Raw genomic sequence first — 14,284 nt, forward strand, 5'->3', positions numbered from 1 at the left:
GGCACCAGCACCGTTCGTCTCACGCCGCGGGGAGCGGGCGCCGGGCGCTGAGCGCCGCGACACCGAAGCGCGGCCGGGCCGGGCGGCGGCCCCGGCTCCCGCAGCGCCGGATCGATGACGCCGCGTGCACGGAGCCGGCCCCGCGCTCCCGCCGGGCGGAGCGCCTGAGCGATGCCCGCGAGCCGTCGCTGACCCCCATCCCCCCTCTCCCCGCTCCGCTCTGAGCGCCGCTCTCTCCGCGCCGCCGCTGCCCGTCCGGGCGGGGCCGCGCCGCCCTCTTCTCTTCCCCCCCCCCCCCTCCCCCCCGCCAATGGCTTCGTTCCCGGAGGCCGACTTCCAGGTGTGCCCGCTGTGCAAGGAGATGTGCGGCTCGCCCGCCCCGCTCTCCTCCAACTCGTCCACCTCGTCGTCATCCTCGCAGACCTCGGGCTCCTCGGGGGGCGGCGGCTCGTCGTGCGGGGGCGCGGCGCGGCGGCTGCACGTCCTGCCCTGCCTGCACGCCTTCTGCCGCCAGTGCCTGGAGGCGCGCCGGCACCCCGCCGCGGGGGACGCGCTCAAGCTGCGCTGCCCCATCTGCGACCAGAAGGTGGTGATCTCGGAGCCCTCGGGCATGGACGCGCTGCCCTCCTCCAACTTCCTCCTCAGCAACCTGCTGGACGTCGTGGTGGTGGCGGCCGCCGCCGACGAGCAGAAGAACGGCCGCGCTGCCGGCTCCGGGCCCGCCGCCGGCTCCGGCGCGGGGGGCGGCGGCGCCAACAATCGCCACCACGGCCGCCCTCCGCCGCACCGCGCCGCCGCCGCCGCCGCCGCGTCCTCCTCGCCCGCCGCCGGCTCCGCCGCGCCCTCCTCCGCCTCCTCGTCCTCCTCGTCGGGCGGCGGCCCGGCGGCGCTGCTGCTGCGGCGGCCGCACAGCCGGCAGGGCGAGCCGCGCTGCAGCTCCTGCGACGAGGGCAACGCGGCCAGCTCGCGCTGCCTGGACTGCCAGGAGCACCTGTGCGACAACTGCGTGCGGGCGCACCAGCGCGTCCGCCTCACCAAGGACCATTTCATCGAGCGCTTCGCCGCCGGCCCCGCCGCCGCCTCGGCCGGCCCTGCCGCACCGCTCGCCCTCAGTCCGCCCTACCCCGCCTCGCCCTACAACATCCTCTCCGTGTTCCCCGAGCGGGCCAGCTACTGCCAGCACCACGACGACGAGGTGAGCGAGCGCGGGGAGGGGAAGGCTGCGGGCTGTATGCGGGGACTGCTATGCGGGGCGTGCTGCGCGCCCGAGAGGGGAGTCTGGTCAGTAGGATAGCTGCGTGAGGAGGAGAGCGGCCGTTTTTGGAGCCGGAAAGTTGTGGGAAGCGCTCGCCGGTCGGGTAGCTGCGGCGGCCACGCACGCGTTGCGGTGGCCGTGCTGGCAGAGCGTTCCCCCGCGCGGTCCCATGCGCTGGTTCGCCCGAGGGCACTGCCGCGCAGCGAGTGTTGTGAGTTTCGTTGGGACGTGGCTTCTCGCTGGGGTAATTTGAGACTTGGTTTTCTTCGGAAAGTGGGAAATGGCTGTTCGCTGTCCCGCACGTCTGGTCTGGGAGGTCCGGACAGGGCATTTTGCTGGAACTTTCCGCGCCTTTAGCCCTAAAAGCAGCGTCCTTTCGGCAGAGAACGGGCTGGGGCAGCCGCACAGCTTTCTGTGGGACGCCCGCGGTTATCTAACCTGGGGAAACGTGGTGATGCGCTCCGTTTGCACGGGCACTGCCCAACTCCTCCGATGTTGTGCATCCTCGAACTTTCTGGAAAGTCAGGAGGAGCTTTTCCTCTTAAGAGTTGTTAGTGGCCAAGGAGAGAAAGTAAGTGATCAGCAGATGCTGAGTTGCCTACCACTCGTGAAAAGGAGCAGCTGGGCCAGGAGCCCCACGATGTTTCGTTGTGGACTTGTGGAAAGCTTAAAAACCTAGACGTTCTGTGGGCTAAAGTCTGGGCTAAAGTGCACAGCTTCCCTAGAAGTTGAAGATATCTAAAGGAGACTCTAGACTTCTTAAAGAAAAGAAAAAGAAAAGAAAGCTAGCTTGTTTTTATGTGGCCAACGCTTTCTATTTTCAAAAGCGTGCTTGGAGAAAAGAGGTACGTGTCTCTTAGGATTGGTCTTGGATGTCCTTGTGTCCCATAGACCGAGAAATTGTTTTAAAACAAGTGAGCGCTTTCAAGCCTTCAGACCCTGTTGAGAAAAGCTTTTATTCTGCAAATTAATGATCCGCTGCTGTTCTTGATTGGTGAGTTTTGGTGGTTCCTTAATGTGGGTGCGCTTGATTAGTGTTTGCAAGTATTTATTATTAACTTGAGGGGAAACATTTGGGTGAGAATATGACTGTAGAGAACAGTTCGTGCTGTAAATCTTTCTTGGTGTTGCTGAAAGTGTGGGACAAGATGTACAATTTTTGAGAAAGAATGGCTGCAAAACAGTGAGGGTTATTGCTTGTTTAATTCGAAGAATGCTATTTACAGCCTCATAAAAGGCATGATAATAGAAAGGCAGCCTTCCAGGAGAGTACTTAAGTGATACCCTAAACGCACTATTAGACAGCCAAACAAAGTGAAGTCTAACCTAAAATGCGCGCTTGGAATGGCAGCTTGAGACTTTAAGTCCTTGTAGTTACTAATTGTGGCTCACACTCAGGGAGCAACTGGAGAAGCTGGCGTCGGAGCGGCATGTTTCGTCACAGTGCAGTGTCCCGCTGGTAAGTTTAGGCACAGGCAGTGTCATGTGCAAGCTTATAGAGCAGTCATTCTTGGCTGTGGGGGTCCGCTTCCTTAGGATGCATCCTCCTCACCCTATGTGAGATAAGTTGTGAAGAAGTTGACCTTGATACTGCTGTTTCTCTTGGCCAGAGCAGCTTTTTCCCTTATCTTCCTCCTCTCAATGTGACCTTCCAACATCACTGTTGCTTACCACCTTTTGGTTTTAGTTGTGTCTGGTCTTTTTCCAAGTTATGTGTAGTTTCCTCCTACCACATCCCCATTTTGGGATGCCTGCAAGTGAAATGGGGAAACAGCACTGTAGATGGCTGCTTCCTGGTTGTTCCAACTCTCAGAGCTAGACAACAGACATTTGTGGGACAAGATCAATATAGTTGTTTATCCTATCGGTGTATAAAAATGAGCATTTTGACTCTTTAGTGGGATATCAGGAGTGATCTCTGGCTTGATTGTGCTCCTGTCTGAGCTGTTGACCTATTGCTCTTTGCAGTCACTGGCAGTTTGGCAGAATCACAAAATTGTAGGGGTTGGAAGGGACCTCTGGAGATGGAGTCCAACCCCCCTGCCAAAGCAGGCTCCCTAGACCAAGGGTTGCACAGAGATTGACTTACTGTAAGAGCAGTATTACAGAAAATGTAACTCTAGCCACCAGTTTTAGGGTGGATAGTTCTACAAATACTATGGTGATGCACGGAAGGAAAGGAAGTAAACTGTGTTCCTGCAAAGAAGCAAAAGCCAAACTTTCTATCTTTGTCATAGAGTTGTTGTTGAAACCCAGCCTAGTTGCTTATTGTTTGGAAACCTCCCTGTCTGGTATAAAATGCTTTTGGGACAGCATGGAAAAGACTTTATTTCAGTTGGATGTTACAAAGCATTCTACAAAGGTAGCAATACTTGTGCAGTGACTCTGGAGGCTTCTTCCATGTGACCATGTTTGTTGCGTGCATAGACTTCCCAGTGTTGCAGTGGTGATAGAAGCCAGCAGAACTTCACCTTGAAGATCCTGCTTTAGTCTAATCCGTAAGTGAATCAAATATGCTGACTCTTGTCAGCATGCCTGATTGTCTCATGCCTTGGAATGAAAGGTCACCTCTTTCTTATGTTGTCGATAAGACTACAAGCTGAATTAGATGCTTAGAAAATATTGGGATTGCTGTGGAATTGTTGAGGTGAAACTACCTAGATTCAAAGGACTTCATTGCTGCAGAGAGCAGAAACAGAAGTCAAAAGTCTCAAGTTGAATAACGTGGGGGTTTCCTTGGTATTGCTTGGTAATACAAAACAGTGGTGGTTGGTCCATCAGAGTGCTTCACTAGCAGACTTCCAATGCTTGGGAGGGAAAGTGCAGAGCTGCCAGATCCAGTCAACTTAATGGTCTGTGACCCCATAGTGTTCATATTGCTTTACAAGTTCCAGTTTGGAAGTGGTTTAGAGACCGCATGGTGAAACACTGTAGCCATGGCTTACTTCCACTTCAAGAAAGAAAAGGAGGAAAATAATGTCAAAATCCTTTGGGCATGCTTTTCTTTCCTTTTGCTTGCATCAGTTACAGCTTTGGGTCAGGTTCTTTAATGATCAGCTTAATTCACAAACTCATTAGTGGTTTCTTATCGGATCAGTGATTTGAAATAGTTTCATGGGGATATCTGTGCACTTGAGCAAGGCTGGCTGAGATTAGATAGCTATTTTGAATTCTAGAGTTGCATATATTCCTAATTTGACCCTTTAGATTACCAGGAGAAATTACATTTATTGCCTTACACACTGTAAAATGTAGATAATTTTCGGAAGTTTGTATGGCTAGAAGGAGGAATTCAAACTGCCGGTGCAGCTGAAAGGTACTAGTCCTGGCTCATTGAATTTACACCTTAGCTCTTCTCAGCAGCTCTGGTAGCACAACAGGAGCAAGCTGTCTTAATGTTTCATGGCTGCTCAAGGGAGGGCACCTGTCCTGTTCTCACCGGACTTGGTTGTATGCGTTCGGCAGATGACTCCATGAGCTGATTTAACCAAATAATGAGGTAAATAAACAATTCTTTCTTCAAGTAGTGTTAGTGTACATTTATGTGAATCACAGGACCTTGGCTAGAACTGAATTTTTGTAAGGGAAAAGGAAGAAGAGTTTCTAGGGAGGAAGAGTAGGCTGGATGTGGTTCCCTTCTCTGGTCTGCCATCACGGCCAAATGCTGAGCTTTCTGTATGGCAGTCTCTATGTTGCTCGCCCTCACCCACCAGTTGTAATGTGTAATAGTTCACAATAGTGCAGCTGCTACGGCTGCTTTAGCATTATAGGAGAACTTGCATATCAAGAGAATCTAGATGTAGTGTCCAGTGTATATATAAGAAATTGTGCAGGGTCTTAACCTGCCTTGTCTCTTCAGATATCAAATACATGTGCAAGCATCCAATCTTAAGATGATATTTTGGATTTCTTGGATGACACTTGTTTTCCTGTTGAGTTTTTATCCCCAGTGAAGAAAATGCAATACTCTTGAGTTAATCAATTCGTATATGGTCTATATAATGTGGACTTGATACCTTCTTAAATTACTCTGCCTTGCTTTCCTTCAAGTTGCACTTTCTCTCAGCAAGTGTTTAACTCCTGGCTCTTCACTGTATGAAAGATTATTCTTAAGCTGTTATAAGAGGATGTTAACTTTACTGGTTGTGAAACAGGACTTAGAATACCATTCTATATGGAATCAAACTCTGTCCTCTTTTGCTCTACTCTGGTATAGCAGACATTCAAATCTCCTCAACATTTAGGAAAAAAAAATACAGTGAAGCTTTTCCTGGTGATAATCTGATATCATTATACTCCTGGCCTAATTAAATACAACTTCAGACAGTTTCCAGTGAGTAAACTGGAAGAAATAAAAATGCCTTGTCTGTCAAAGGGCGTTTCATGGACCATTTTTACTTGGAAAAAACTTTTCAGAAATCAACAATATGAGTTCAGTAGAAGCTTGCATGCAGACTGCTGCATACTGAAAGAAAGAAAACTCCCTTAACTTCACTTTTACACTTGGAGACTTCATTGTTTCAGTAATTGGGGGAGGTCTGGCTGAGTTTTATATCATTTTAGAAAATGAGTCTTGTAGTACCATGTGTGGAATTTATCATTTCAACTGTCTTTAGAGCACGTAAACATGAGCACATAAACATGCCTGCTAGATCACGCTTCCTTAGAGGAAAACTACCTAGTTCCTCTGTTTTAAAGTTAAGAAGGTACCGTTCCTCTTTCAGTACCATCTTGACCCTGTCCCTTCCTAGTTTTCCTACCATGATCCCTTCCCTTCCTGCAGAGCTGTTGGTGTCTTTCCATCAGATGAAGAATCATGTGTTGAGAGCACAGAGGCTATATTAACAATACACTGAATCTGAGAGTAATGTTACCAGAGAGAAGAATTCGTAGAAGAGGTTTGTCTTTACCTGAATCCATTTTCAACAGACAAGTTAAAAATATAATCTTGGATTGTAAAGATCATGATTTTGTATTGCATAATTTTTAGAAATGCATTTACATTGTCATTAATTAATTAATGTCCCTGATTCCAAACCTCTCAGGGTGTATGTCCTTGTTTGACATGTTTTTGTATGATGTGGACCTGTGCAGCCTTCCTCCTATTGGAAGGCTGTGAGGCTGTGATGAGTATTTTCCTCTCACCTAATGAATTGTTTGTGCATCCCAAGTCAACATCAGAATTCACAGGGTTGGAGCAAAGGTGTAGTACAGAACCAGTGTCACTATGGCTGTCTTCTAAGCTTCTTTACAGTACAGTATCATTTACAGCTGTTTTAGCTCTTTTCATTTTCTTATCCCTCCCACTTTAACAAGTGTCAGGCATGTGACTGACATGGCAGTAGCCCTTCTTTCCTGAATTTGAGTCTAAGCTCCTTTTTCTTTTTTTTACCAGTCCTCAACAAAATAACGGTTAATGATAGTTTCTGTAGCTGATAAATCTCATTCATGTATTATGAATGCTGAACAGCTTTGAATGCTCTCGTTCTTCAGAATGAAAAGGAGTGTAGTACCCACAGATGAGGCTTGTTAATGTGTTCTGTGTTCTGCTGTGCTGCATTTTATCTGTGTGTACAGTACTCACGTGTGATAAGAATTCATTTGTAATTGCGTGTTCAGCAGCAAGAAATGAGAGCTCCACTGCTGTTTCACTTGAATGTATAGCATGCATTTCCAAAACCTCAGGGGGTGAGCAGTGGTAGGATGATGTCCTGTCAGCAGCTTTCCTACTTATGTAGGTGATTATTTTTTTTTTTAATTGAGGACGCTAAGTCTTTGCGTGGAGACTTTAAATGAGAAACTTCTCGTTTAATTATTCTGCTTACTTAGCACCAGTGGAACACAGTTGTGCTAACTTGGAGAAAAGGGCATATGTTCCAGCGGTAGGTATGCATCCTGAGGCAGTCTTGTATCGCTAGCAGTGGCTGAAAGTCACTTTCCAGTGTTGAATATTGAAAGTCTGGGGGCTAGTGAGGTATGCCTTTGTGGTCAAAATAATCGGTATTGACCAAGCAAATAAGAAAGATCTTACTTATGGTTGAAATTAACATTTTAATACAGGTAAAGGCTTCTGTCTTCCTGTAGAAGCATCAGTAGTTAAGTCTTGTGTCAGTGGCTGTGGTATAGTCCTCATTAGCTAAGGTGACACAGGTAACCACTAGTGCTGGTCTCCCTGCCATTGACTGTCAGATAGCAACTGCTGCCCTTGGATCTCTGTACTCTGGGGGGAGGAGAGGAGTGCATCCTTTTCAGTGAGCGAAAGGTAATAGCTAAACTTGAGTTGCATCATCTTCCCTTTAATGTTGATTTCCATGCATAAGCAAAATATTCAAGGGCATTTTGTCAAGTTTGCTAAGCCTTGTCTCTTTCTAGTTGTTTGCTGGTATTATGTACTCATCTCTACCACACATTCTGTGGATGGGCAATGCTATAAATCACCATATACTGTAAATGTTGCCTTTCCCTAGGTAAGGTGCTGTAAATCTATGTAACGACTAAATGACATGCTCAGATGGGGTAAAATGCTACCTGGGACTTCTCATTTGGAAATCAATCTTCGGTGGAGCTATCAGATGTTTTTTACAGCTTGTTGCTGTATTTTCCCCTTGTCCCATGCTGTCTTGGGTTTGGTTTGTATACTTCAATATCCACTGCCCAGAGTGGCAGGCCTGTGTGGAAGACAAAAGGCAAACTGCTTTTGAAGGAAAAATGTCAGCTATCAAACTTGAAATCACCCTCTTTACCCTTCGTTTCAGTGATTCTTATTATGCATGCCATTCATACTGTAGGTTAATTGACTTAAACTTTTGTAAGCAAAGCTTGAAAGCAGTCTGCATCCTAGATGCCTTGAAGCTTTGTAATCCAACCTGGAGCTGCACCAAGGAGCTATAGGATGCTGTAGATCTCCAGTAGGAGGGCTGGTAGTATGTGGGTAGTGAATAGTTAGCCAGAACTAGTTGGTACTGGTCCTGACACCTGACAAGGTTACTACTTCTGTTCTGTAACCTTGACGAGTGTCATGTTGGGTGGTTGAAGGGGTAAGATAAATATCAGAAAGTTTCTAGTTTTTTTCTGTTGCTGTTTCTTTGTTGTTCAGAAGTCAGCTACAAAACTCAAAAAAATGCTTTGTGTGCATGTGAGAAGGGCAGTCCATTACTTTGAGAAAATAAAAAAGGTTCACATCCCGTCGTCTCTTTTTTCCTTTAAAAAGGCATGCTGGTAAAGGGTTAAACCCCCCCTCCCGCCCCCACTGCTATATATGGTGTGCCCAAAGGCGCTGGAGATTTAATACATTGAAGTTGGAGCGTGAAGGGGGTCTGCGGGCTGCTAGACAAAGTCACTCAAATTTCAGGAATACTTGATCCATACAAGGATGTTACTTGAGAAAGGCATGACTTCTCTGGAAGAAACTGGTTGCCAAATGAGCCAGCTGAGTGTGTCCCTGAGCACAAAGTTTCTCTGGCGACATAAGCAAACTGAAAACCAGTGTTCTTTAATTGATGACTGATAACTAACACAACTGAAGTTACTGTGAGAACTATCTCTCTGCCAACAACAATGCCTATCTGTAGGGGTAATGAAAATCGTGCTTCTCGCTGAAGTGTTCTCAGGCTTTGGGAACTGTTATGCAGATAACTAAATTCTCTATTGAGTTATACTTGAATTAACTGAATAAAAGGCTGAACAAATGGCAGATATCATCCCCTGCACACAGTTATCACTGTAGAAACAGCTGCAGTGTGACAAAGGTATCCCAGCACATTGCATTTGATGTTAACTTGTGCTAAAGGGCTTTGGGTGTGTGGAGAAACACTTCCTTAGAGAGAAGGGGCTACTTATTTATTAAAAACATAACTTTTTGAAGCAGAACGAGAGATATCAGTCAGCATTCTGGAATAGCTAGGTTATTCTCTGAGAGAATTAAATGACAACAAAAGAGTTGCAAGAAAAGAGATCATAACTACTAGAACAGTGGGATCCCAGTCTTCCCAGTGCTGTTCATGCTCAATGCAACAGCAACTGGGAATGAACTGTACCTGTTTCCTTTCCCCTCCCCCCTTTGGAGTACTGTGGAAGTAAATAGGGCTTGGTATTAGCTCAAGATTACAAGTGGTGCTGAGTGACCATTTCCAAAGAGATAGTAGCATGGCCTCCCATGGAGTAAAATCTACTGCTTTCTCAGTTGTGGACAATGTGTGCATTAATTGACAGTACTGTTTCATGGTAGCTCCTGCTTTCAGCATCACCTGTTTTCTCAAGGAGTCTGAGCCTCTTAGCAGATCAGAAATAACATCTGACCCTTGAGCTTTCTGTTGCTGAAGCATGACTCCTTTACTTGAATTACACTGTATGGCTGTAGGTGGTGGAATGGCTAGTACAGAGGTTAGTTAGTGGGCAGTCTGAGCAGGCTGCTGTGAATAGAAACAGCCTGGAGGGTCTTGAGCTGATTTTCTGCATATCTGGCATGCTGCTGGAAGGCCATCCACTCCAAACCTCAAGCCACTTGAGATGTGGTTTTGTCAGTAAGAAGCTGCATACAAATTTGATATACTTGCTGAATATGTTTTGGAGAGTTGTCACTTGTCAAAATAAACATGATTTGTGTTCACGTTGTTGCCTTTCTAGCAAAAAGGATGTTATCTCATCTTTGTATCTTGTCAAGTAGTAGTTCACTACGTACCTCTGAATCTGAACTATTACTCTGAGAAGTAGCAGTTGAGTCAAGCCAGTGTAAGGAAACATACCTGCTCTAGTAAGTTACGTCTTCGTGCCAAGAGTAGAAAACCTCAATCATGTGGGCTTGCAAGGAAGGCAGAGAGCAGCCCCTCTTTGGGGAGATTGCTGCAATCTTAGGCAAAACAAGGTGACTGAATTATTGGGGTTGGTTGGCACAGCACATAGTCAACTAATGACTGTAGCCCCATACGTTTCTCCTTACTTAGTTCTCGTTAACTTTTCTTAGTTAAAAGATAAAACAGTTTCCACCAAAGCAATTGCCAGCTTAACAGTTATCAGTTTTGCCATCTTCTGTTATTGTCCTTAAAACAGCTGTTTTTTTTACAAATAATAATTTATGAAGACTTGAGGAGTAGCTGGGTTTGCTTAAGCTTGTAGTGTCATTGTATATATTGTTGAGCATGGATAAGATCCAAAGGCTTTTCTTTTACTTGACTGCTTCCGTATCAGTTCTTTCATTACTTTTTTTATGTCTCTGAGCCAGTGAAGTGAGTTCAAGTAATATATAATTACTGACAAGTTTACTGGTGTTCCTGTCTTACTTTCTTGTCAGTAATGCCAAACAACTTCCTACATTGAGAGTAGAAATAGGAGAATTGTAGCCTTGTAAGTGCAAGTGTTGACATTTTGTACTGGAACATAAATTCACCTTGAACCATTCTTCTGCGTAGTGGGTTCATTCTGAAATATCAGCCCTTATATACCATGTACTGATGACATTTCATCTATCTACAGAAAGGACAATTTTTTTAGTTGTTTAACAACTTAATAGCTTCATTTTTGTTGTAAAAACAGTCCCTGTTTAGCGTCTCTGTAGATAGTTTGCATTCAGCAAAGAAGGTTGCTGAGAAGCTCAAGCTGATGAAGCCACTCAGCAGTGTGGAGTCTGGGCAGAAGCTGCATTCATTGCAGAGATGCAATGAGATGGGGTTTGGTATGCAGTTAAACCAAGAAACAGGCAGTTCTCTCATTTGGCACAGGTATCTCTCATGATCTAAATCACTGTTTCCTCTGCTTCAGCCACCTCCTGTCGGTCTGTATATTCTATATCTGACCTCTATGCCAAAAAGCAGCAGTGTGAACTGACTCAAACCTAGACATAAAGAAGCAAATGGCAGGCTGACTGAACACTGGACAACGGATGTAAGAAAACACCAGCTCAAAGTGTGATACAGAAGCAGGACAAAAAGTACCACCCAAAGTTCCTTGTCTCTTGCCCACATTTGCTGTCTTTGCCTTCTTCCAGAAATTCCTTTCTCTTCCACAAACGTAGCCACCCAAACACTGAAACTGAATTAAGGGATGCAGATGCTTTAAGCAATTATTTTTATTCAAAGGCTGTGATTTGCTTTTCTTTGTAAAGCGTTCTTGTGACTTAGTATTTCTTATTTCTAGTTCTGGTCATTGTCTAAATATGGTACACACATTCACTTCTATTTAGTGATATGCTTTTGTGAATTTGCCTTGATTTTATGTATTATCAGTATACTTACATAAATAAAACTTTGTAGTATTTAGGAGTATTTGGCTAGCAGAGTAAGATTCTTATTTTCCTTAAATGAAAGGTACATTTGATAGTTAATCTAAGAGTAATATAATGAGACAGTGTCCTGACAGAATTGTTCAGTCTTCAATGTGGATGTTCCAGGAGAGAATAACAGAAAGCTGTGCAATATACAGTTACAGAATAAATGGCTCACATGGTGTTCTTTCTAGTTAATTTGTGTACTAAATGAGCATGGGAAAACCTAAAGTGTGCCTTCCTCCTTAATACCTATTTTCAACCGTAATAGCAAAAACATGGTCTCAACAGAATGCCATCTTCTATGTGAAATTTTATCTTCTAGAAGAAACAGCATTTTCATCTGTTTTTACTTTGAAGATTAAATTCCTTGTAATGTCCTCAAAAGTGGAAATACAAAAGGAAACATTTCTCATAAGCTAGGGGGGGTAGATTAGAAAAAGGAAGTGTTTTATGTAAAAACAAACACCAAAACAAAGAATGAGTGTAGTGATACTTCCCAGCTGAGATGACTGTGCTATCCAAATATGCTATCAGCAGCTGAGAGAGATTCAGTGAAATGCTATGCTGTCTTGGAAATGTTTACTCTTCCAGGTATTCTCTGGCATGAGAAAGAATGGTTACTGTCCTCCAGAAATGAATGTACATTTATATGTAGCTTACCTTAGAATGAAAATGTGCTGTACAAGTGAGGATGTACATGTTACAGTTCTGCTCTGGTTGTTGGTTGTTGGTTCGGGGAAGTTTTGTGAGTTTTGACCAACTAGTTTATTCCCTGCTTTGAGGAGAAAATAAAAATCTCATTCTAAATTGTGGCTTATGGTCTTTGTAAGGAAATTCTAGGGTGGATAGGTGTAACTTTTTAAGTTGCCACCTCTATTTGGGGATTCTTGTGTTAGAAATACTGTCAATTTTTCTCTTGGCTTGTGCAGCATAGACTGGACTTGACTGACAGCTATATAGCCTCATAGAAGGGGAAATACTCAAGGAGGCTTTCACAGCTGTAGATCTAGTTACTTGTTCTGGGTGCATATATTCTAGTGAAGCAGCTCATGCATTTTGGGTGATACTGTGTAAAAAGATAGAAAATAGTACACACTTGATGTAAGAAAGGAAAATCCTTTCTTCAGAGACCTATCTAACCTGGGCAAACTGCTGCCGACAGCTCACCAAGAGTGAATGGCTGTTGGTGTATTGTACTTCCTACTAAACCAGCCAGAGTCAGAATATCGTGGTGTGGGTTGTTTTTCCCCATTTATGTATCTGTTTCTCTCTGAACAGGGAATAAATTCTTGCCAAATATGTATGGCATATCCTTTTTTTACTTCTTATTAGATAAGTCTAAATGCTTTTGGAAAGGAAGGTCTTCATAAATCGAAGTTTAAACAAATAAAAATAATAAAAAAGAACCAAAACTAACAAAGGAATTCTCAAAATACTCAACTCTCATGTGGTCAAAGAAGCTACTTCTTGAAGTAAGCAGAGTTGTTTCATGTTTGATCCCATATGGAGTTACGGAGAGAAACCATTCCTTGAGTGCTTTTGTTAAATAAAGCTGTTGCCATGAATTAAGCAACACTGCCCTGGAATGTTTCTGATCATGGTCTTGCAGAGCTTGTGACCTTTGCACTGAACATGTGAACTGAAACTTCATCTTCCAGTGTTCAATAACCATGTTAAAAATTCAGAGGTGAGGCAGTCTTGGGATTTCCTTAGGCTAGCTTAAATTCTGAGTGAAATTTAAGTACTGATTTATGCCGTTCCTTTTTTGTAACTAAGTCAAAAATGGAAAAGCTAAAATCTGAATTCTTTAAAACTGAGAATTCTTTGTCAAGTTAAAACTGCCACGACAACCTGTTAATTTAACAGCAGCTACTAAAACATCAAATATTGCCACCTTGTCTAGAAGCAAGCATCCAATTACTATAAACATGGGCATTTGCAGCAATACACTACTACTGATACTTAAAAATTACTTAAATTGGATAGCCTCTTCAGGCATTACATCCCATTCTTGGTTAACTGCAGTGAGGGAGAAGAGCAGTTGAGAATCTGCATCCTCCTCTTCTGTCACAGCCTTATGTAGCTGGATTTCCTGCCCTGCTAGAATGCAACCATTTTTATTTTTCTTGTTTGCCGTATAGAAACACTGCTCTCTTAGTTATCTTTGCCTTCAACTTTTACAAATAAGATATTTTCTCGTGTGTTGGTATTTTGAGATTACTTCGAGTAATTGGGTGGCCATGTTGTCAAAGTCTTAATTTTGTATGGAAATATTATTCATTTACTAATCTTACCCTGGAATAAAAGGACAAGGGAGTGGAACTTGGTTCTAGCAACTCAACTTTCTGACCTACCTCTGTGTGCATCTCTTAAAAACATAGGGCTAAGACAGACTTGTGTTCTTTCTAAAATTAGATGACCAAATAACTTTGGCAGTAGTATTGGCATTTGGGAGTAATGATGTCTAGCACAAGGGGATTCGTTCTTTATTTTCCCTAAAAAGGAATTGACATAGTATTTCCCACTGTTGTTTCCAGTAAAGAATGTTGATCAATTCTTTATTGTTTGAAGCTGGAGAAAGAGGGTCACGTTCTAATTATATTTCTGATAATGTTTTCAGTGAAGCTGGCTTGAATTTCTAAATACGATACATCTCCAGTATTGCCTGTGTTGTGTGAGATTATTATTTATCCCTAATTCATGAACACTTCCCACGTAAGAGTGAAGTTGCACTTTTACCCCAATTATTTGATCGTTGTTAAGCAGCC

At 44.1% G+C, this 14,284-nt stretch overlaps 1 protein-coding gene across 1 annotated transcript in view; it reads left to right on the forward strand.

Moving 5' to 3' along the window:
• The first annotated feature begins 310 nt into the window (after positions 1-310).
• TRIM71 (tripartite motif containing 71) overlaps positions 311-14,284 on the forward strand; it is a 49,497-nt gene continuing 35,523 nt past the window's right edge. Inside the window, exon 1 of the mRNA XM_065752827.1 lies at positions 311-1,195. Within this exon, the coding sequence (XP_065608899.1) occupies positions 311-1,195 (885 nt within the window). The remainder of the gene's footprint in view (positions 1,196-14,284) is intronic.

The sequence above is a fragment of the Cyrtonyx montezumae genome, unplaced genomic scaffold (assembly GCF_038088225.1).
Source record: "Cyrtonyx montezumae isolate F1298 unplaced genomic scaffold, pur_monq_1.0 scaffold_8, whole genome shotgun sequence".
In the NCBI taxonomy this organism is placed as follows: domain Eukaryota; kingdom Metazoa; phylum Chordata; class Aves; order Galliformes; family Odontophoridae; genus Cyrtonyx; species Cyrtonyx montezumae.